General features: G+C 39.0%; 1 protein-coding gene across 1 annotated transcript in view; it reads right to left on the bottom strand.

Annotated features, from left to right (window-relative positions):
• Positions 1 to 23,650, bottom strand: part of rapgef5a (Rap guanine nucleotide exchange factor (GEF) 5a) — a 45,116-nt gene that overhangs the window by 10,324 nt on the left and 11,142 nt on the right. Inside the window, exons 4-13 of the mRNA XM_067503148.1 lie at positions 23,355 to 23,476; positions 22,546 to 22,723; positions 16,522 to 16,603; positions 16,166 to 16,214; positions 15,944 to 16,017; positions 13,880 to 14,059; positions 6,833 to 6,978; positions 5,776 to 5,876; positions 1,256 to 1,334; positions 560 to 704 (exon numbers count right to left, since the gene is read on the bottom strand). Coding sequence (XP_067359249.1) covers positions 560 to 704; positions 1,256 to 1,334; positions 5,776 to 5,876; positions 6,833 to 6,978; positions 13,880 to 14,059; positions 15,944 to 16,017; positions 16,166 to 16,214; positions 16,522 to 16,603; positions 22,546 to 22,723; positions 23,355 to 23,476 — 1,156 coding nt within the window. The remainder of the gene's footprint in view (positions 1 to 559; positions 705 to 1,255; positions 1,335 to 5,775; positions 5,877 to 6,832; positions 6,979 to 13,879; positions 14,060 to 15,943; positions 16,018 to 16,165; positions 16,215 to 16,521; positions 16,604 to 22,545; positions 22,724 to 23,354; positions 23,477 to 23,650) is intronic.

Here is a 23,650-nt window from a genome sequence, read left to right as displayed (position 1 = left end):
GAGTCATCAGGTTATAGAGGGACAAGTGACTGCCGAGTGTGTAGATTTGTATCCTTGTGATTGTGGTGTGTGTGTGTGTGTGTGTGTGTGAGTGTGAGTGTGAGTGTGAGTGTCAGTGAGTCAGAGAGAGAGAGAGAGAGAGAGAGAGAGAGAGAGAGAGAGGGAGAGAGAGAGAGAGAGAGAGAGAGAGAGAGAGAGAGATGGTTGTCATAAACATTCATAGTGGATTAGGCCAGCCATGCCATAATATAACAGGATTCATTGTCAGACATTTAATTTTTTCAGACGAATGAGATAAAACATCAACATCGATCAGGGAAGACACATATACACACACACTTCAGCTATTTTTCTAAATGCTGTATGTCCTGTTGTGCAGAATCTGATGAAGAACAATCTCAGTTCAGAACTGAGCTCAAGAGACACAGAGACAAATGAAGATGAATGAGTCTTACTGTCCATGAAAGAACACCAGAGAATCAAACTCAATAAATCAATGAACAAGAGACAAGACAGAATAAAAAAAACGATTTAGTGATGAAAGTGAGTATTGCTGTACCTTCATGAAGCTCCTGACATGCTCCTCTTCCTTCAGGAAGTCTTTGTAAAGCCTGCTCCAGTGGGACACCAGCTGCAACACTTTACGCTTCCTGAAGAGGGCATCCTTGCCCTCCTCCTGACCCCTGCAGCGGGGGCTGCTATAGGTGAAAGTGGTCAAGGGGACAACTTAAATGATTGCTGAGGTAGAATGGAAGCACGTGTGTGCGTGTGCATACTTTTTATTGTTGTGTGGACACATTTGGTTCACTACCTTTGTTGTCTTACCTTCAGAATGGCTATTGAAGGTTGATGTTCAGGTTAGAATTGGGTTTAGGTGAGATCTAGGATAAAGTAAGGTAATTTCTGTATTTTGTTTTGATGGTTGTGGGTCATGATGGGGGAACCCCAGTTACACTGAATTAGCTTTTTACAACAGTGCATGTGCATTACAAAAAGCTGCACAGAGTAGATGAGGGGCCAGATGAAGGATGCTATCACTAAATGGAGCGGGGCTTCCATGTTCTTAAATCAAAGTCTAACACAAAGTGGCCCGTAGATGTCTACCTGTAAATAAGTTGCTTTCCACCATCTATTTATGTACGAGGAGTTGGCTCCAAGGCACACACACACACACACACACACACACACACACACACACACAAACACACACAAACACTACTACTATGTGTGTATTGGGGTTTGTTAGTAAGGATATTGTCCCAGCAGAGCCTGACACAGGTCATGGGTGGACATGAACACCAGGTACGTCAACAGGAAGTCATCCAACAGCATTTCTGTAACATAGGAGACACATTATCAGTCACTTCCAACATCTTGTCTGTGAAGTGGTCCAAGGGTTGTGGGGTAGAATGTAGACATTCACACAAAAAATTCTAGTTTCTCCCTTTGCTCCTGATCTCTTTGTCTACATTTTATCTGTCTACATTATAAAAAATTAATTGAATCCTCTTTATGTCAGAAATATTATAAAGCATTACAAATATGCTTTAATCCCTTAACTGCATGAAAAACCTTTCAAGGTCATCTTAAACTTCCCAGATCCTCTAGAATTTTGTCTTTAGTATTTAAAATTGGCAATAACCAGTAATTGTATATGAACAAAAGTGAAAGCAGTGAAATGTATTTATAAACCCCTCAATCATCACCTCTACAAGGTACTGTAGCATCTTTCAGTTCATTGTCACTGTTTTTATGGTCCACAAAAATCACAGTTTTGATTCATTATTACTGCATAAAAATGTATGTAGTTCTTTCTAGTCAAAAATCTCTAAAAATCAATTTTACACTACCTGCCCAGCAACAAACAGTAGACACCAGGTGAGATGAATGCTAATGTTCTGTGTCTGCAAGATGCGTGAATAGGTGACTGCTGACAGTTTCACATATAACAGTTTAGTGTACAGTTAAAATAAAGTTCCGTGGGTACGACCCAATTTTGGCAGTAAAGCAAGAGTTTGGGGGTTAAATAAGTTCAAGGTTAAAAGTCACTTAAATTGCCAGCCAGTGTCAAACAAAGATTTTCCAACTACACTTACACAGTACTGATGAAGCTGTTTAACTTCTTGAAATTTTAACGCATTACATCTAAAGTTTTCTAAATATTATATTTTGACGGTGGTTTATTTTGTCATGAGTACTTAGGTTTAAAAAGTATTCTTCTTAAATTAAATACAGTACTTTTTAGTGTGTACGTAAAAAAAAGCATTTGTGTGTTTGTGTGGTGTCAAACTATATCCCTGGGAAATGTGTGACCCAAATATGGCTCTGTTGGGCAGAGAGCAAAGAAATGAATTATAGAAGACAGAGCAGAGACCGCTGCATTAATATTTGAAGTGTCTTCTCTTTAGAAATAAAAACATAACTTTTGCTGAGAAATATTTTAGGCAGATCTGACTGAGCTTATCAGTTTTCAAAACCCCTGTTGATTTAACCTATTTTTCTCTTTGTCTGTCCTTTCCTCTTCATCCTGGGGATGCAGAGCACAGTCATTTCCCTGTTTTCCATTTCTCTGTCTCCCTCCCTAACTATCCTCTTCTGCCCCCACTTTCCTACACCCCCGTTTTTCATTTTCTCCCCCTTGCTTGTTACATTTCCCACTGCTACCACTCTCCTCCTATACTCGCCCCCTCTCAGCTCTCTGTGATGATAAATATCCATTTTCATCTTCAACATATGCCCTCTGCATCTGCCCGCTGGCACGCACAAAGTCAAATACATACACTCATAGACACAGCAACGTACACACATGCAAACACACACAGCTCCCTAATGAATAACTCATTCAGTTCTGACCTTGGGGAGTTTATCTCCTGTGAGAGAGAAAAGAAAAGGAAATTTTGTGCGTGAGCTGAACTAATCGCAGTAATCTGCTGCTGTGTATTTTGTTGTGGATGGGGTAATAGCTTGCTCTCTGTGGTAACATGTTCAAGCCTGTTCAACATGCTGCACAGCTAAGCCTGCTAAAACAGCCCACTGATGCTCACTACCCCAGAGGATCTACACACACACACATGCATGCACACACACACCTTCATGCTTATTCAGTGCACATAAACCAAAAGCCAAACACACAAACATACAGAGGGTAAGACAACTAAAACAAACACATACTGTCTTGATTTGCATCTATGCTTGTGCCTCTTCCTCTATAGAACAACCCCCCGACCTTAAAAAATTAGTTGTTTCTCTTTAAAGTGAATAAATATCAGGCAGTCTTCCTCCACAAAGACCATCTCAGTTCTCTCTCCCTCTCTCTCCCTTATTCTTCGTTTCCTTAATGCGGTTCAGTGAGACGGCTCCCTGTGGACTGCTGGGAACTGGTGGTGCTCAGGAGCTGATACATAGAAATGCCTTGTTGTAAAACAGTGCAAACCGATGAGAACCGATCAGAATTTTATAAAACAAGTTGAGACGCAGATGTTCCTGGGTGAAAAAAGTTTCACAGTAGGTTTTTAGTTGATGTCAACCAACAAATTTAATTAGAATTAATCAACAACAATTTGGAGTTTGTTTTCTGTGTTTTTATTTAGACATTAGTAAAATGAAATAATATAAGGACGTGAAAGACACAACTGAGGTTGCAACCAGACTTTTGCTGGGGAAGATGCAGTTCACATTGACTGTTTATCTTAGCCACCCTGCTTCTCCTTGTTGAATATAAACTCTTTTACATTCAATATTTTCACTACCTTTATTGAGAAATTAAAAGCAAAATAAGTAATTGCAAAAAAAGTAGATAGAGTTGAGGGGAAAAAAGTCGGCTTGTGTTAAAATGGCAAAAAGAGTAAAACTAAGATTTTTTCCCCCATCAAAATAAAATAATGTACATTTAGCTAGTACAAATGTTCATTCATCATCAGAAGTAAGGAAAATGGTCAAAAAGTTATAAAAATGTGCATCCCCTCTGGATAAAACCTCTAAGTAATCAACATGCTAAATCAGTTGTCTGATATTTAAAAAATATTGTTAACATTTTAAGCTTAATGAGAGGCACCAGGTGTGTTAAATCAGACTTCCTTTGAATTTGTAAGTTGGTAAATATCCAAGTGCAGTCTCAAGCAGTTTTTTGAGGGCAACAAAAAGAAAACAGCTTACAGAAGACCTCAAAATTAAATTGGTAAACCTTAAAAAAGCTGAAGACGGATTTAAAAATATTTCAAAGCATTTACGGATTCCAGCACCAACTGTGAAACCATAATCAAGAAATGGAAGAAATATAAAAGCACGCACAAAGACTCTTCTAAGAAGTGGAAGACCAAGAAAAATGACAGAGGCACTAGAAAATTGCTGGAGAGCTACATAAGAATCCAAAATAGACAGCAGGGAACCTGACAAAGTCCTTAAAGGCAAATGGAATAAAAGTCCACATCTACACGGTTAAGCATAGTGTGAACAAGTCTGGATTGTTTTAGGGAAAAGCACCTAGAAGGTCATTGCCTATTTCTAGACATAAGGCTTGGAGTATGCTAAGGAGCATGGGAACAAATCAAATGCGTCTTGGAACAAGATTATGTGGCCGCCGAAATTTGAATTATTTAGTCAGAATTGGAATAGATATGTGGAGCCATTCCCATAGTCAAACATGGTTGAGGTCTGCTGATATTGTGGGGGGTGTCTGCCTGCATCAGCCAATGGTGCTCTGCATAAAGTGTATAAAATGAATGAATCCAGCCCAATACCAGAAGATTTTAAAGCAAAGCCTCCTACCATAAGCCAAAAATGAAGAGGCACTTGATCTTCAACAAGACAATTATCCAAAGCAAAAAGCAAAGTCAATTCAGCAGTGGTTTAAAAAGAATAAGGTGAATGATTTACTAAGGCCTTCCCAGCCTCCAGACGGAACATCTGCAGTACCTGAAAGTGCATTCAATATTATGTTAATGAAAAAATCTTTTATACTTTCTGCCATTTCAAAGTAAGTAGATGCAAACCTTTGCACTCAACTGTAAATCATACATCAAAACAATCATTAGTTGCAGACCTGCTTTCATAGGCACTGTGACTACTACACTGCCATTGAACAAATGACAAACACCCTCAGGTAAAATAGGTAACACTTTAGCAGTAACATAATTGCTGCACTGTCAAAGAATGCAGTGGCTATAAAATGTATTTGCGGATTGTGAAAATGAAATATGACAGTTAACAGCCCACTGAAATTGTTTGCAGCAGAAGAGCTGACAGCACCCCAAAGGAATCATATCACAAACTCATTAGAGCATTTAACCTCTTGAATGTTTCTCATATTTACAGGCACTGACATAGCTGAATGCACACGCACCTGGACACATACACACACACACACACACACACACACACACACACACACACACATGCATGCACACATACACGCACACACACACACACACACACACACACACACACACACACACACACACACACACACACACACACAGTAAAATCAAGGGGAAGTGCATCGCTCTCTGGCTTGAACCCACTTTGGAATAAAGAAATGAACAATGACAGAGAAATGCCCAGGTTGGGCTGTGTTGTAACATGTTCTGCACTAAAAGTGAAATTCCTTGAATCAAAAGCAAAGTACAGTGCAACAGATATAAACATCTTAGCAGCTTTCTTTATATGACCAATAAAATAAGTTTCCAGTTACTTTTCTTTTATTTTAAATCTGCCATATTCTTTCGATGCTTGTCTGTCTGGGCACAAAGCTTAAAAACACTCATACTCCAAACTTACCACTCTCCCTGCTCTCTGGTGCCCCTCTTTGATCGTCCAACCGGAGGTCACTCAGTAGGTGCTCCAAGATCTTAAGCGGTGTTCCCGACACCACCACATACCTGTAAGATGATGAATCACAACAGTCTTTCTCAGTTGAGCATGAGCACCAAGTATGACTTCCATCCCCCCATTCTACCTCCCTCTTTTCTTCCTTATTCTCTTCCACATCTTCATCATCGATGTAGTAGAAATAGGGAACATCAAATGTACAGTCTTCTGAGATTGTAGCATTTTCATCATGATTATTATCCTTCTCTTCATCATTGTCATCATCCTCATCATCTTCATTATCTATGTCCTCCTCTGCTTCTGCAAGCGTAGCTAGCTCAGTGGTCATTTTAATAGCTGAACGCTTCCGAAAATCAGCCCTCATCCAACCTCTGCAAACCCAGAAAGGGTACTCTCCTGTAAGTTTAACTGTCTTGCTGTCTGCCCCTGTCAGCTCAGAGTTCTAGAGATTAAAAACACTCTGTGTGACAAGTCCTCTTGTAGCACTCTGAGGGAACAGATTGCTACTGGCGATGCTCAGCACTGTACATACACACACATTCACATTCCCACTTAACCTGCCTGTAACTGACACTCCCTGCATTGTGCCTTAGGTCTTGGCATGTACTGACTGATACAAACAAAGACACTGCACAAAGAAATCAACTTTGAGGAAATACATTTACACACACACACAATCCTAAATGCTACACTGAGTTGTAGAAGGAAGTAAACCAGTCTTGGTGTCATCTTTTATCCCTTTCAGCTGAAAACAAAAAAGTCATTCTTCTCTCCCCACTCTGTGCCAGAAGCAAAAGCATACATTATCTTAGGCAAACACACAGACACACACAAACAAACAAAGTGTTCATAGCACTAATGATATTTTGCATGTGCGTGCAAGACTGCGTGGTTGCAACACGAGCTCCCAAAGTAAAAACCTGGAAAAGAGAAGGAGGAGCTCTTTGATTATGTGTTTGTTGCTACAGTAGGTTTGGTGGGCTCTAATTATGTAGGAGGGACTGACCTCTTGTTGCAGTCCTCCTCTCTGGACCCACCCCCTGACGATGTAGGTGAGGGACGGTCTGATGGTGACGTAGCTGATGATGTCACTCTCTGCAACACCAACACATCCCGTCCTCTCTCTTTCAGACAAACCCTCCCCACTGTCTCCTGAGAAAATTGCAAGAGGGGAAAAAACACATAAGTACACGTCACAAAGGCCTGAACAAAACTGTCTGTAGTAATAAGTAAGTAAATAGCATAATGCATTTGTCTACATTATTAGTGTACTCTGCTGTTCCACAGAGACAACAATAAACCTGTACCTATATATCAGTTGGTAGCTGATACATCAGCTGGGCAGGTCATACAAACATTATAACTATTTAAAACATGTAAAACTGCGTATGACATGGAATAAATAAGAAAACATAGGTGCAAAAGATATGATTGATATAATATACAAATTCTGTTGAAATTACATTGTTTGATTCTGATCCCAGAGCTACTGTAACACAATTTCCTTCATAACACATGGTGCATTACAGTTTGCTGTGTTGCTGCCGAAGCAGTCAGAGTGGGCATGCTAGTCTTAAAGTTGTAGCTAATCACTGTAGCGCCATTTATCTCTACTACAACTTTTATCGATCATGTTTCTGAGACCATAATGAAAAGTATTTTTATGTGATGTGTTTCTTAAAAATTGATATGAACGAATATATTGCTACCAGGCCCTCAGAAGTCCAATATTATTCAGGTTCTAGTGTCTGGACAATTTAGAATTAAAAATTTTCTCCTACCTATGGGCAAAGGCAATAAACACACACACCCACACACACACACACACACACACACACACACGCACACACACTCAAACCAATCCACATAAGCAGTCACATAAAGTGAGAAATACTGGGTTTCCTAAAAAATAAATAAATAAAAATAAAAATAAATGGTGACGACTAAGACGACTAAGTTTGGGCTTACAATTATGATCTCCTGCCCCAAAAATGAACATCAACATCATCACGGACTCTTGCCTGCATGCATGCACGCACACGAACACACACACACAAACACAGACACATACAAACACACACAAACTTGCAGTAAGAGTGCGTTACAATGGGAACAAAGTTCCACATGGACAAAGGAACACAATGAGAAACAGCCTGAGGACAGGAGGAAGAAATGAGAGGAAAGAAGAAGATCAAAAGAATATGACAGGAGCAGAAGAGATAAAACAGCGATGTCTCTAATCCAGCTGCTTGATGCAGCCTTTGTCGCAGCCAGAGGGATTGAGCAGCAGTCACAAGTGACACAGCGAGCTCTCTATGCAGAGCTTTCTGTTGTACTCATTCTTCCTCAAATACAGTTCAGGAGCTAAGGTTAAATCAAAGGGCCAACTATACATCGATAACTGATCGAATTTACATCTAGAATCTGGATTTTTATATACTGTAGACATAATGGAGTCACAGAAATTTGACACACACATTACTCTGCTCATATTGTTTTGTTTAACCTAAGTCACATCCCGCCTGTTGTGTCTCAGTCTCACAAAGTGTGTGTATTTGTTTGTGTGTGTGCACAATAAAGAATGAAGTAGAGTGAGTGAGTGAGACAGAGAGAGAGAAATAATACAGATACAGATGTTCAGCAGATCCCTCAGGTGGCCTGAAGTGTGCAATTTTACTCTTAAAACCTTCTTCTGATAAAAGACATTACACACACAATATTTTAAATACAGTTAAAAGTCATTTATAACTGTGTTGTACAGTGCAAATCAAAATGCAGCGTCTAAGGACAGAGGCTGTTGTATACTGTAAAGATTATGTAGCCTTTTGGACTATACTGTAAGTGAATTGACTTGTTAGGTCACCCTGATTATCCTTTAACTACATAAAGCAATGATAATGCTATAAGAATTGCAACTGCTACCCAGAACACTCTGTCTGCCCAAAAATGAAGGGACACTGGTGTGAGTCCTGTGCATCCTGTCACCCATACTGAAGCCTCTATCTTGGCTGAGCACTCAAGCAATAAAAATGGAGGCATTCACACTTTACAACATTAGAGTGTGTCATTATATACTTTAATGAGATAACAGTTAACATTTCAGTGTCACATTCTGCCATCAGATTACAGTTTGACTATTTAGCCATCATTAACCTAAGGCAAGATAAAAATGATAAAAAAAGGTGCCGATCATTTCCATATTATACTATATTAATAAATATAATAACTCCAAACACTAAACTAAAATAAAATTTTGTTTAGTTTTTTGTACTGTAACTGTAATACACTTTCCATGAGAAAATTTAAAAAGCTACTTCAGGCCTTCAAAGTGAACTTAGTTGAAAATGTGTACTTTCAAACAATCACTGCCAGTTCATGGTTTACCATCGTTAAATTAAATGGCTTTAAGAATTATCAACAAAAAATGCATCTAAGAGATAGATAAGGCAGTGACAAGTGATGTGGATGAAGTACGAGATCTTAATTATATTAATTATATTTTGGGCTGGCACAAAGATCACACCTAGAGGCACACATATAATGACAGGATAACAAGATTTAGGCCAAGTGGACTAAAGGGATACGCCATTGGACTGCATTGTCCAGGGTTCAAATACTAGCCATAATGTTTTATTACAAATCTTTATCTTTATAGACTTTTCCTGTCTTATTACACCATAAACTATCTACTAAAGGAAACTAGTCCAAGACATATACAAAGAAAAAAGAAAAAGAAGGATTATGTAACCTGTTATAATTACTGTAAAAACAATAAAGAAAAAACGTTGTCCTGTGTTCCTGATAAAGTAGCAAACTGTTGATCTTTCCGACAAGACACTCCCACTCTTTACACAGATGCCAAGAGAAACAACTCGGGGCCAAGAGGAAGGCAGCCTTAAAACACACACACACACACACACACACACACACACACACACACACACACACACACACACACACACACACACACACACACACACACACACACACACACACACACACACACACACACACACACACACGATATCAAAAGGCTTTCAGAAAATCTACCAAAACAAAAGTAAAGTTTGCAACATTACCACTTCTTACCTATATGTGCATACACATGCATTCACTCACACAACACAACACTAAAAAGCAAAGTGCAAAGAGTAGTTGCCAAGGACAACATTAATATAGCCTGAGTACGAATGCAAGGCATGAGAAAGAAAAATACACAGTGGCCTGTCTAGAAAGCGGGGGATCACAAAGTTATATAACATAGAAAAAGAGAACTAGAAGAGATAAAAAAAGAGTGAGACCGGGGCGGAAAGTGAGAGACGTGAAGGAGCATAGGGAAAAGTGAGAAATACAAAAAGCTGAGAAACTGAGAGAAAGAAAAGTGAAGATGTTTTAATCCAAATGTCAAATGGGTTTTATGCAAATATTTGCATAATATTTAAATGGTGATAAGAACCAAGTCCATCAGCTGGACTAAAACAAAAAAGGATTTCTAGAAGTCATAAAACAACTCTGTGAAAAAACGAATGAATTAACCAGTTGGAAGATGATTTGTTATATTCGTCCCCAAAAATGCTGATAAAGTATGTTTGGCTTCTCATAAAACAGTCAAAATAAATATACAAAAATATATTGGTAAGTACATAATACACCTAGTCACCTAGTCATACAGCTGTGACAAGTTGTGTATGACATTCTTAAGGGGTTTTAAGAGACACCGCTTATTTTCTTTATTAATGAAAATGAAACTGCTTTATTGCAAACCTCCATAAATACTTCTCTACTTAGTCAGTGACTTGTTTGTAACTAGGTGTGTCAGTCTCTTTCCTTCCATCTCCCCCTATCCCTTCCTTCAATTCATCGACACCTCCAGCTCTTCTCCACATTTCCCTTCTCACTGTCTCCTCACTGCACTTCTGAAAACACAACACATCTGTCTCCTCTCTTTGCCATTTTTCCTTATGAATAGTCAAACTGCTCTAGAGTTTTGGGGTTTGGGAACCAAATCTGAGTACATGGTACATGCTCTTACCTTTGTAGTGGTATTAACTGCAAACACGTTACATACATAAAAACACACACCCACACACACACGAGTAATGATGAAGTATGAAACATACAGCGGGTAAAATAAGTATTGAACAGGGAAGCATTTTTCTCAGTAAATATATTTCTAAAGGTGCTATTGACATGAAATGCTCACTAGATGTTTGTAATAAGAATCTTCTGCCATCTACCAGGATGATGCAGATGACATTTTAGCAAGACAATGATCCCAACCACAAGGCCAAGGAAACTCTCAAATGGTTTCAGAGAAAGAAAATAAAGCTGCTAGAATGGCCCAGCCAATCACCTGGACTGAATCGAATTGAAAATCTATAGAAAGAACTAAAGATCAGAGTTCATAGAAGATTTCATAGATTTTCATAGATGTTCATAGATTTGAGGACTGTTTTGTGTAGAAGAATAGGCCAAAATTACACCTGAGCACTGCATGTGACTAGTTTCTCCATACAGGAGGCGTCTTGAAGCTGTCATTACCAACAAAGGCTTTTCTTCTATATTAAATAAAGTTCAGTAAGCTTTTTCAATACTTTCTCCTTGTGTCATTTCACATTATAACACATAACTTAATTATGGACATGGTTTGAATTTCTTTGCATATGTGGATTGCATGGGCTGTTACCAACATCTGGTGAACATGTCATGTCAATAACACCTTTACAAATATATTTACTGAGAAAAATGTTGACGTGTTCAACACTTATTTTACCTGCTGTATATTTATTCCTTATAAGACTGACACACGGCTCATTCACCTTCACATTCACTCAGTCTGTCTTCTCTTTCCTTCGCACACACACCAAATATGACGTATTGTTAGAAGGAAATAAGGTGGGCCTTGGTGAAAAGGATTAAGGACTCTCTGTTCCCATCCTGTTCCTGTGTGTGTGTGTGTGTGTGTGTGTGTGTGTGTGTGTGTGTGTGTGTGTGTGTGTGTGTGTGTGTGTACACGTGTGTTGATGGTGGTCTCTGTGCTGATAGTAACCAAGCCATATCTGTGTTGTGATAGCTCTGGGCCTGATTCCTGGAAACAATGGATAAGAATATGAAAACATAATGCCTTTAGGTCAGTGGCCCATTCACATGCACATGCAAACACACCTACCTACACAGATATACAATACATTGTGTAATTTCCTGAGATATAAGAAAATAAGAGAAGCTGACCAAAAACCCTGTGTGTGTGTGTGTGTGTCTGTGTGTGTGTGTACGCATGTGTATGTGTGTGCGCACATGTATGTGTGTGTAAGGATGCTTGCTGTGACCTTGTATGAGCCCTTGTGCAGACTGAACTCTGGTAGACTTTGACGACTGAGTCAAATGTGGAACAGCACAAATGCAAGTGTGAGGTAACTACAAGGCAGAGACGTATCCATTCCACTGCACTGATATGAGTTATATCACTATGGAAACCACCCACACCAGTTTGTCAGAGCTTGCCAGTCATGGAAAAAAGAAAACTCAAAAATATATCACCATGACAACCCAGTAAAAGGGGTTGTCTTTGTGATGAATAGAGCTGTTTGCTTGGTTTTGGTTTTTGCAGCTTAAGATGGACAAGGATCTAGATCAGCTCATCATCAAACATGCGATAACCATGTCTTTTCACATTTCACATTATTTATAGACCTGCAAGAATCAGTTCATTTCCTAAACATGGTCTTATTCATAAAACTAAAATGTCACCGTTTTACATTTCTCTTAGTGCTGTTGTTGTGTACTATGGATACATTTCTGAAATTTAAAGCCTTACACAACAACAATCACATGATGACTCATGGATTGGCTACTGCTTCTACTTCAATTAAAAACGGACAGTCTAAAGTTGAATGTGGTGGTTTCAGCAAAAATTATACATTCATGTTGTGAAGCTTTGCTGTATTAGACTAACTTTGCTTCAACAAAGTGTGCTTAATAAATTGCCAACTCCGTGTATATTTAAAGATCATTTAAAAACCTTGTTTTGTTTTTACGCCTCAGGAGATTTCTGATGTTTACTCTTTATCCATAATAATTTAGCCATAAATAGAAATGTATGTCCACTGATCATCACAATGCTTAGAATACTTTAACCATAGTCCTACATTTGTTAGGGTTATCCTCATGTAACTTAAATGAGTTTAAGGTAACTAAATTATAACCTAAATAGTAAACCTAAAATTGAGGAAACTGTTTTATAAATAATAATTTGGTATCCATCTAGCTGAGCTCATTTCAGCTTTACACTAAATATGTCTCTGGTTTCTCTATTGTTGCATCTAGGGAATAAAAATTAAATCATATACTCTTTTGATAATCCCCAAGGCTAAGCTTCAGTCAAACCCACCAAGTGCTAAATTTCACAAACAAAAATTGCAATGTAAGGTGAAATCAGACAGTTTGCTTCATTTCCTGCTCTCGGGTGTATTGTAACTCTAGATTATACAATACAACACTTCACTAACACCCTGTGTGCACACTGACTCAGCCTGCTACAAGGGATGAACATACACACATTAGCTCCCACACATGATTATATGCTTTAGATGGCAAACTCACATACACAGACACACATACACTCACACTTAGTACTTGACAGACTGGAGAAAGAGCATGAGATCACATTGCACTAAGGCATCATTAACACCCACATTAGACAAGCAAGCAAACTGGTGGTTGTTTAATCTACAGTGACCTGAATGAGACAAATCGCTGTGAGGCGTGTATGCATTTGTTTGGTCTTTAGATTGATACTATATACTGTCTTGATGACCCCAGTCACCAGTCTATGAGTAACTCAGACCTGAAGTTTGTGTCACTTAAAGTCGACAGCAGTAATGACAGCATTACCACATGGTGACGTCCATTACTCTCAACGCATATCTACTGCTTAGCCACAACTTGGTTTGAACATTACACAGCATGAGACCAAAAAGTTCACATAAATCAGTATTGTGTGATGTTAATAACATTTGATAACATCAGCGCCCTTATCAGACGCTCCACTCACCACCTGGTTCCTGTCGGGCAGCCTGTAGTTGTGGTTCTGCAGCAAACGGCAGCCGTCTTTGGCCAAACGCTGAACGGCCTCCAGCCCTAGCCGACTGGTCAGATCTTCGCGCCCACACACGGTCCCCATCCCTCCACCACCACTGCCAGTACCGTCCCGTAATGCACATACTCCACCCAGCTGCAACACAGGAGGCATGAAGACATATCTCAACCCGCAGTCCCAAGACATGATGAAAATACTCAGTGTGTTTGTGGAATGGAGGTCAAGATCTATTTGTCCAAGGAAGAATAAAGTCAGTCAGGGCAATTTTTCAGTTGCCCCTTTATGTCCATGTGAGGAGAACAAGAAGAAACTGTAATCCTGGGTTTCTCTGTCTATCCTGTTCTCTCTCTAATTCTTTCTTGTTCTTTGTATCTATTACAGTCTGTAATCCCCTTTATCTGTTGCACTTCTCCCTATGTTTCAGTCTGACTGCTCAGTGTCAGAGGATCTGACAGAGAAAGAGTGAGTGTGTGTGATTGGTAGCATAAGTGGGCGGGAGTGTGTGTTTTGACTGTGACTGTGTGTGTGTGTGTGTGTGTGTGTGTGTGGTGGCCATCTCTCTCCTTCCCTCTATAGTCAGGACTCAGACAACCATCCTATTAGACGATCTGAAGTGTGTGAATATGTAAAAACAATTATGTCTTAAGAAGAACACAGAGAAACACAAAGTAACAAAAGCTGAAACATGATCAGAAAGAGAAGAGAAAAGCAGAATACAGGTAAAAATGTAGGATATATTCCATTAAAAGATCTGAGGGATATCATAAAAATTAATGACTTTGTCATCACATAGAGCTGATGACAGAAAAGATTACTGTGTGTGTGCTCCCTTGAGTGCTGCTAGCGGGATGGTTATCGCCAGGGGCGGGTAGCCTGGTCTGTTTATTTTCCTTGGAAAAATGAAAGAGGGGTATTTAATTTGGCCAAGAGTTGGGTAACTCTTCCTGTAAGCTAAACTATCCCACGGTGCCATGCAGCAGCATAGGGTAACATACACAAACAGAGCATGGTGGCACACACCCATGCATTATTTTGTTTACTAGCAAAACCCACACCGCTGACAAGTCTCATCTAGTAGAATATCACAAGCATGTACAGACATTATATCAGAGTCACAGTCCCATGTCCCTTGCTGCTTCCTGTCCTCGACACAGAACAGACAGAAGATAAACCTGTCTGTAGTCTGACTGTGTTTGTATTGTGTGACTTTCTTTGTCTTTCCCTCTCTTCCACTCTATCATTTATTTTCCTTTGATCACTTGTGTTTGAAATCTATGACTAGGAGGAACAAAACTTTAGCAGGATAAATAATAACTGGAGTCCAGTCCAGGTTAAGAAATAGTCTTTAGCTGTTAAACAACTAGTGCAGGGTCATCATTACATTGAATGTTAGAACATAAAACTGAATAAGACATTATTACATTAACAAAAATTACACTTACACGAACTAAACCCAATACAGAGTAAGGAATTGACTGAAGGAGAGCTCATAGGATTTGATAATTACAGCATCTGCTGTTACTACAGAGCTTACAGATATTCTAAGCTGTAAATGTGCTTTCAATACAATTGTACTTTGTATGAGAAGGGAAAATAAATTCAGTTTACTCCTGAAGTGAGAAATAAATAGAACCTCTGACCAAAGGTCAGAAAACATCATCCTGATCTACAATGCGGTTCTGTATGTGCAATTATGTTTCCCCTTATCTCTCTGGTGTAATCAGGAAATAAATAATTGATGAAGAAAAAGAGGTTTCCACTGTACAGAGATTAACCTAGAAAGCGAAAAATCTGGTCCATTTCCAGTCTTTATTTATGTCATTCTGGATAAGACAGCTGTCAAGAATCTGCACCGTATGATAGTAAAGCCCCAAAACCTCTTCCTGACATACAACACTAAAACAAGCAGTGAGCAGCAGTAACCAACAACGTCCAGCTTATTTCATTAGCTATATTCTAAATAACCTCCACAGGTTAAACTAAGAACTACTCTGCATTTTGTAAGTGTCTGCATATTACCGGGCTGCTCTCCTCACTGGGTGTCCGAGGCTCTGGTTGGCTAGTCTCAGTCGTCTCAGAGTCCTGCTCTGATACTGCAAATAATCAAAAACAGTTTCAAATTAGACAGTTCTTCACTATCATTAAACAAAATTTGCTAACTCAACCCGTTTGGTCAAAATGTACATGGGAAAAACATATCACAATAATGTGTCAGAGAACAAATGATAAATGTATACTTACAAGCTTTGCGAGTCTTTCGAGCAAGAGCAGCCGCCAACTCATTTTGTACCTGTTGGTAAAAAAAATGGGCAGTGTCATAAGAATATTGTGCATAAATGCACACAACCATCCATTCATCCATCCATCCTCTATACCCGCCTATCCTTAAGGGTAGTGAAAGGGCTGTAACCAGTTCCAGATGACACTGGGTGAAAGTCAGGGTACACCAGCCAGCTGGCAGGTATACATGATACAATAAAATCAGGCACCCAGTCTCCAAGCAGCCATCTTTGGTACATTCATTTAAGCAACTTTAGGTTTATTTCATTAGACGATACCGTTTTTACCTTTTTTAAAATTCACATGCACACACAAACCGTTGAAGTGAGCCTTTCAAGAGCTTTCATCTGGAGAATCTCACTGCAGATGTCCCTGTTGCCTTCAGAGTCCTCCTCTGACCTTAGAGACACACACACACACACACACACAGGTTTAATTGCAACTGACATGTATAAGAGAACAAGTTTAATGCAGAGCTTAGGTCCTCTCTACACTGCCCTCTGGTACAACTAGAAGAGAACTACAACCAAGTACATATTAACTGTTTAGCTCTATATTCTTACCAACAGATTGTTTTGTTAATTAAAATTAAATTTTTTAAAATATTTTTTTCTTATCATACTGCTGAATATTTTGGGTTTTTTTTAATGCTGATCAGACAAAACAATAAATTTAAAGATGTCACCTTGTATTTTGCCATTTTGCCAACATGTTTTGTACTTAGGGGGCCTAGTGGATCATTGGTAGAGCATTGGCTTGGGATGCAGAAGGCCGTGGGCTAGAATCCCACCCCACCAGGTGTGGCCCCAGCCAGCCACCAAGAGAAAACTAATAGTAGGTTGCAATCCTAACCATTCTAAACATAATATGACTATATTTTCTGTGTGAATATTTTATATTCAGCAGCCAGTTTTTCCCTCCTCTCTCTTTCCAGCTCTTCACTGCTTGCATGTCTGTGTCGAGAACCTTTCTTCACCCCCTACTCTCTTTCATGTGGTTTCATTCAAAATAGCTCCCAGACACACCCTTTTATTGAAGTCATGAAACTGTGTGTGCGCCTGTGTGTGGCACTACTGCAGCTGTGTGTACATGAGTTAAAAATGTATGGTGTATGTGTAACTTTTGTCAGCCCATTTTTGACTTATGACTTTGTGCGTGTGTGTGTGTGTGTGTGTGTTCTGTATAAACAGGTCCTTGTTTTGGGGTAAACTCTGCAATATTCCCACAGCAATAACATGTAGGTTGTAGAGTTTGTCTTTAAAGGCAGAAACTGCAGCCATGGACTTCTCATCTAATATGTTCTCTTACAAATCCACTCTTTGGAAAGGTCTCCCTAACACTGCATCAATCTTGCACAGGACACCCACAGATACAGACACACAGACACAGACACACACACACACAAAGTATTTTGCATACAATTTGGATTTTTATCAACTGGTCCCATGTCCCTAGTAATAATTGGGAAGAATAATAAGATGAGGTCCTCTTTGAACATGTGACTGTTTGTGTGTCAGCATTGTAATCTGCATTGTAATCTGATAAGGAAATGACAGATGCAGAGGCAAGAGAGATGGTGATAACATGTAGCCCTCAGCTTGACACTTCAGTTATCAGTGCTGACACAGACCGAAGGAAATGGAAGCAGGTAGGCCAACAGATGCCTTAAACCAGTGAGAAAAAAACATATTTTCACTGTCACAATAAAAGAGTTTTGGTGACCATGTTTTCCTTTCAGTATTTATGGAAATTCTTAAATTGAAAATCCTTTGTCTCTATTATCCTTTAAAAAACAATAAAAAAGACTCTAAAACATCTGACAGAGCTGCACAATTACAGAATAGTATCAAGCAATTTAATGCATGGGCTTTGGAATGTTTTGTTTCTCAACGAATGCGGAAAGCTATTAGTGAATCTTCATAAACACTATTATGAGCCATCATGCTAAATTTATTTTCTCAGGGTCATTAAATGTTTTAGCTGGTGCTCATTTGGTAATTTGGTGACTCACCATGAGCCTTGATGTAACAAAGCTGGAAGACAGGCACAGCAGGGGTGTGCCACCAATCATTAAGCAGCACAGAGCAGTACAGATTAGGGTTAAGGATTAACACCATGGTTGCTGCCACCACTTTCTTGTTCAGACCATGTCAAAGGTGCATGCAACAAAATGTAGTCATGTTCTGCAATACTGTGATTTAAGAGAACATGTCCTAAGCAAGGCGTACAAATATTATTATAAACTTTTTGTGAACCTATTTTTGATACTGATTACCTGAAACTATGACTATATACTTCTGTTTGTTAAATGAAGGTGTTAGCTACGCAGCAGTCATATTGCAAACAGAACTAAAGACTGCATCACAACGTTTGGAGTTGGACAAGGATGCACTCACTTTATAAAAAACAAAAAAATAAAAAATGGTGACTGTCCTACACTCAAACCACCCTTTTCCTGCTTCATTCTGCCAAGTCTGTTTGACTTTTTGGCCTTTTTCATTTTTAACTCACAGGGCAATGGATGACAGTGCACCACACAAAGGAAGTGCATTTTCTCCACTCACACTAAACTTTCTTGCTTGAAATCCTGGAAATTCTGCTTGTCAAGCACAATGACAGACAGATATGAAAAAAGAAAACTGCTACAACTAATATTGACTGTCACTACCTACTATGACACCAAACAACAATGTATTTGTATAGATAACACAATGTATTGTATATAGTATATAGTATATTGTGGGAAGAAAGAGGAGGACTTTGGTGAGCACACAGATTCGTGTTTATTTGGAGATTTATCCTCATTTTTTGCCACTGTCAGGCAAAAAACCTTATAGTAATGATGTATTTTTACACACAGGCTGCAGACACAGCCTGTGTAAGAAAAAATATAATAATCAAAAAGTATAATACCAAAGCTATAAGAAATAGACCTGTCTGAAAAATTGTCTTGTTGTTGTTGGGGTTGTTGTAGTACATTGCACAACATAACAAGGTAATGTTTCAAATCACTGTATTTATCCAGGGCGGCAAAATATTCAACATTGTCAACATAATCTAAATATATGAGAACAATAAAAGCCTCAGGTGTGTTTGATGCAGGGCTACTGCATGTGATTACATCATAAATTGAAGTTGATCAAATCACAGTGTCTACACTTTAGTGTGCTATAGGGTGGTATTTTTATTTAAACATTAACTTCACTGTAATCACTTCACATGAACATAGCTACACCTGACATAGCCTCAACTTTAGAAGAACAAAATGATTAACTTTTACAACAACAGTGTGCATAACATCTTCTCTTAACTACATTTCAATTGAACTAATGCCTTCTCCTTACACGGCTCTACCAAAAGCACTGTTTAGAAGCTTTGGTCTTATTGCAATGTGTAGCAAGAAAAAGAAAATTGGGTGAATTCAAATGGAGGTGGAAAGTGAGAAAGAGAGATGTTTTTCTATAATGTTAATAATTAACTTGGGTAAATTAACAACTTCCTGACTCCATTTTCAAAGTCCATTCAAGGTGCTCTGATGCATAATGCTGAAGCTTGAAACCATAAATTTGTTTATGTCAAAAAATCAAATTTTTTCTTCCATGCATTGCAGTGAAAAATAAACAATGTTTTAAGAAACTTTAACAACAACAATAAGCCTAATAGGAAATACTAATGTTCAGACATGGTAATCCTTTAATGAGTAATGGCACAAAAACAGAAACATCTTCTACATTTGATGCAGAAGAGGTAATCCATAAGATCAAGAAGAAGTAATCCATTTATATAGTAGCATGGTCTTTGTTGTTTGGTTTAAATAAGGCAGCAATCACAAGAAGTTTGAATCAGGTAAAAAAGATCTCAAGATCCATTCAAAGCTTTACACATTAGATAATCCAACATCAAGTGACAACGAGGCATGATTCATGAAAACACAAGCAGTTTTACGCAGCTCACTGCATTTAAATTCATGCTACTTCTTCAAAACCCCTATATTTAATTAATTACAAATATGGTAATGGCAGCACAGGTTCAGACCATGCATGCATCTTGGTCTTTGATGCATGCATCAGCACCATGAAGATAAGCTCAAATTCTAAATCTACACTTTTAAACACAACTAGGCTCCAAGCACTACGGTAAAACGTGGAACTGGACGCACAATGAACCAATAAAATCAAGTATGCTTTGTGCAGTTTCAGCCACCCTCAGACAGAGTATATTGCCACGCTTTTATTTCAATTAGAGCTGTTTATAAGCCTACTGGTAATTCATTAAAAAGATTGACATTAATGGATCAATGTAATTCAGCGATGCATCATCAAGTCTCTTAGAAGCAGCCAGTGGAGGTGCATCTGGTGTTTTTCGTCAGAGCTACAACTATGCTCCTTTGCACTAAAAAGAGAGACAGAAAGAGAGAAGGCGTGGGGGATATGTGGGATGGCGAGAAAGAGAGAGACACACAGACGATGCCTGCAGAGAAGGAGTGTCAAAGTGACACATAGACAGCAGCAGGGTCAAAGTGACAGAGTTAAAACGCTGAATACAAAAATCCAATGTCTAGTCTAATAAAGTAAAACAACTGCACTTTGCGGATACAGTTTTAAGCAAAATCCTACAAAATGTTTGTGCCAGTACTGTGTTTTATATTCTGTATAAACTACATAAGAGGTACATTTTCTCCCCTTTATTTGGATGAATCCACATAAAAAAATCTACAGGATACCTTTATACCTTTTTAGACCCCTTTGTCTGCTGTTTTCAGCTTTCTGCTGTCACAACAGGTGTAAGCAGACTGGCATAAAGAGCCCTCAAAAGAAATCTGGTAGCAATGCGCTAAAATAAGATTGCTAGGTAAAATGTAAATTTCTGTTGCCTGTCAAACTCTGGAAAAACTGTTGTACAGTGGTTCTAATTACTCCTGCCACCCACTATAACGTATATAAAATTACTGAGATGTACATACAGTATGATACCTGAGATTTATATTAGTAAGTATGACATTCAATTCCCCTCCCGGCTGTGCCCTTTCTCTGGTGTCTGTAAATACCCCCTTTGAAGTTAACACAGCGATGAATGTGTCGATGTGTTTTCTTATTCATCCGCTTCCCATATATACTCTTTTTTTCAACATCACTTGTCTCACTCCCTGTCTTTGAGTGACAGATTGAGTTCAGGAGCAGCCTCAGCAGGAATCCCACATACAGGAGCAGCAATGCAGAGAACTCTGGCTGACACCAGCCTCTGTGTGTGTGTGTGTGTGTGTGTGTGTGTGTGTGTGTGTGTGTGTCAAAGCTCAACTTATGTGTGTAAGTGATCACATCGTGTGTCAGCTTTGGTGCATGACTGTAGTTTATTATTAATTCTATGGTTAAGAATGTGTGTGCACAAAAATATTTCTCTCACGTGCCCATTGAGGATTTAAAACATTGAAGAGAGATCATGTTTTTCACTGGGATTTGAGGGAGATCTTGGAGTGTGAGTGTGTGTGAGTTTGCAAGCATGCCTGTGTGTGTGTGTGTGTCTGTGTGTGTGTGTGTGTGTGTGTGTGTGTGTGTGTCTGTTGCAAAGACAATAATATTCTTGCCAACAATTCCACAAGATCAAACGCAGTCACTTATAATTTTTCACAGTAAATCATCAGAGAGACAAATGACCTCAATCACAAATCTAAACGGGAACACTGTCACTTCGACTATTATATTTTACCAGAGCAATGAGCTTCCACTTCAGGTCACTGGAGATCATTCCTTTACACAACTGAGTCATTTTCACCACAGCTACGAAACACATTCTGCAGCAGTTTCAAACATTGGTACAATACAAATGGAAATAACTACCTTAGCTACCCGTTAGAAAAAATAAAGACAACTAACAATTTCCATTCACATGTGCATCCGTTGCGCATGTCATTTTTTTATTTAAATATACTAACTACCAATAAATATGAAGAAACAAGCTCAAGCAAATATTGTATCTGTAGTAGTCTTTCTTCATTTTTTATTAACAGTCTATAAGTGCATAAGAATGTGCTCTGTAGTCCAGCAGACTGAAGATGGGGTCTTAAACTAAACAGTTGTTCTCTTCATTGGCTTCAGATTATACAATGTAGGTTCTATAAGTTATATATGTGTGTTTATATAATATTAGAAATAACAGCTACACAAACATCTCTTAGAAATATTAACCCCAATGTTTTAGATGACAAAAAAAGTGAAACTGTCTTTAGGAAGCTCTGCAATCAACAGAACCACACCAGCTTTATAAATATGTGTTAGTTCCTTATTGTTCAAACCGAACATTTAGACAACAATACTGGCCGTCAGATATCACTTGACACTTACGGGCTGTTGGCTCCGCCTCCAGAGCGGAACTGGACGTATGGAGCAAGCTGAAGGAGGAGCCTAACCGCCTCTGCCCACTCCCCCTCATTGGAGTGAAACTCACAGGAGACAGAGTCACACTCTTCAAAACTAAACTGGTAGTAAGAGTTTGAATCTGAAAACACCACACGCTGGTCCACTGGAGAAAGAAAAGACACACCAACAAACAGAGGAAAAAGAAATGTATTGTTACCTTGTCTGTCATGTATCGTAACATGAGACAGTCGATGCTACATGTAATAAAGTGCAAGATGTTACTGCAAATAAGGTGTAAATGCTCATTTGTCTGCGTATTGGTTTGGCACAGTTTTTATGCAGGATGACCTTCCTGAAACAACCCTTCCCAATTTCTACTGGGCTTGGGACTGGCACTGCACGGCTGTTGGGGGTTCAGTGTGTCTTGCCCAAAGACACTTTGACATGTGGTCGGTATGCACCCGCTTTATCAACTGAGCCACTGCCGCCCCCCCTCATTCAAAATGTACTATACTATTACTATATTATTGTTTTAGAGTAAATTCAGCTTAGAAAACAGAAAGAATCTTTACTAGACAAGATCTCAGTTAAAATCGGATAAATGTGCTGTGGAATTAATTAAGGCGGTGAATTTATGCCTTTGTTCTGGTGAAATCACCTGGTAAACCGCTCTGGAAATTCTGCTTGCCTCTTTAGAGACATGTAGATGTTTGCTAATGTCACCCCAAGGTGACTATAAATTTTAAAGCAGAGTCCAACCTCGAGGCATGTTAGTGTGGCGTGTGTGTTTTTACCAGATAGCAGGACTCCCAGCTCCAGCAGCACCTGCCAGACACGCACAGCAGTGGTCCGACAGCGCACATACACACACTGCTCACACAGCCACTGCACCAGCTCCACACCCACATAGCTACGCCTGTGAAAATACACACACATATTCAGCCACACAGTGTTATGACGCACATGCACATACATACACTTCTTTGGCACTAAGCTTGTATGTTTTGTTTAATCAATGTCCATTGATTATTCATTAGTTCTCTGTAAGCCTTTTCCTCTGAAACACTGAAGACTTCTAATTTGTCTGTAC

This window comes from Channa argus, chromosome 1 (genome assembly GCF_033026475.1).
Source record: "Channa argus isolate prfri chromosome 1, Channa argus male v1.0, whole genome shotgun sequence".
NCBI classification, from domain to species: Eukaryota; Metazoa; Chordata; class Actinopteri; order Anabantiformes; family Channidae; genus Channa; species Channa argus.
This window is presented reverse-complemented; position numbering and strand designations above follow the sequence as displayed.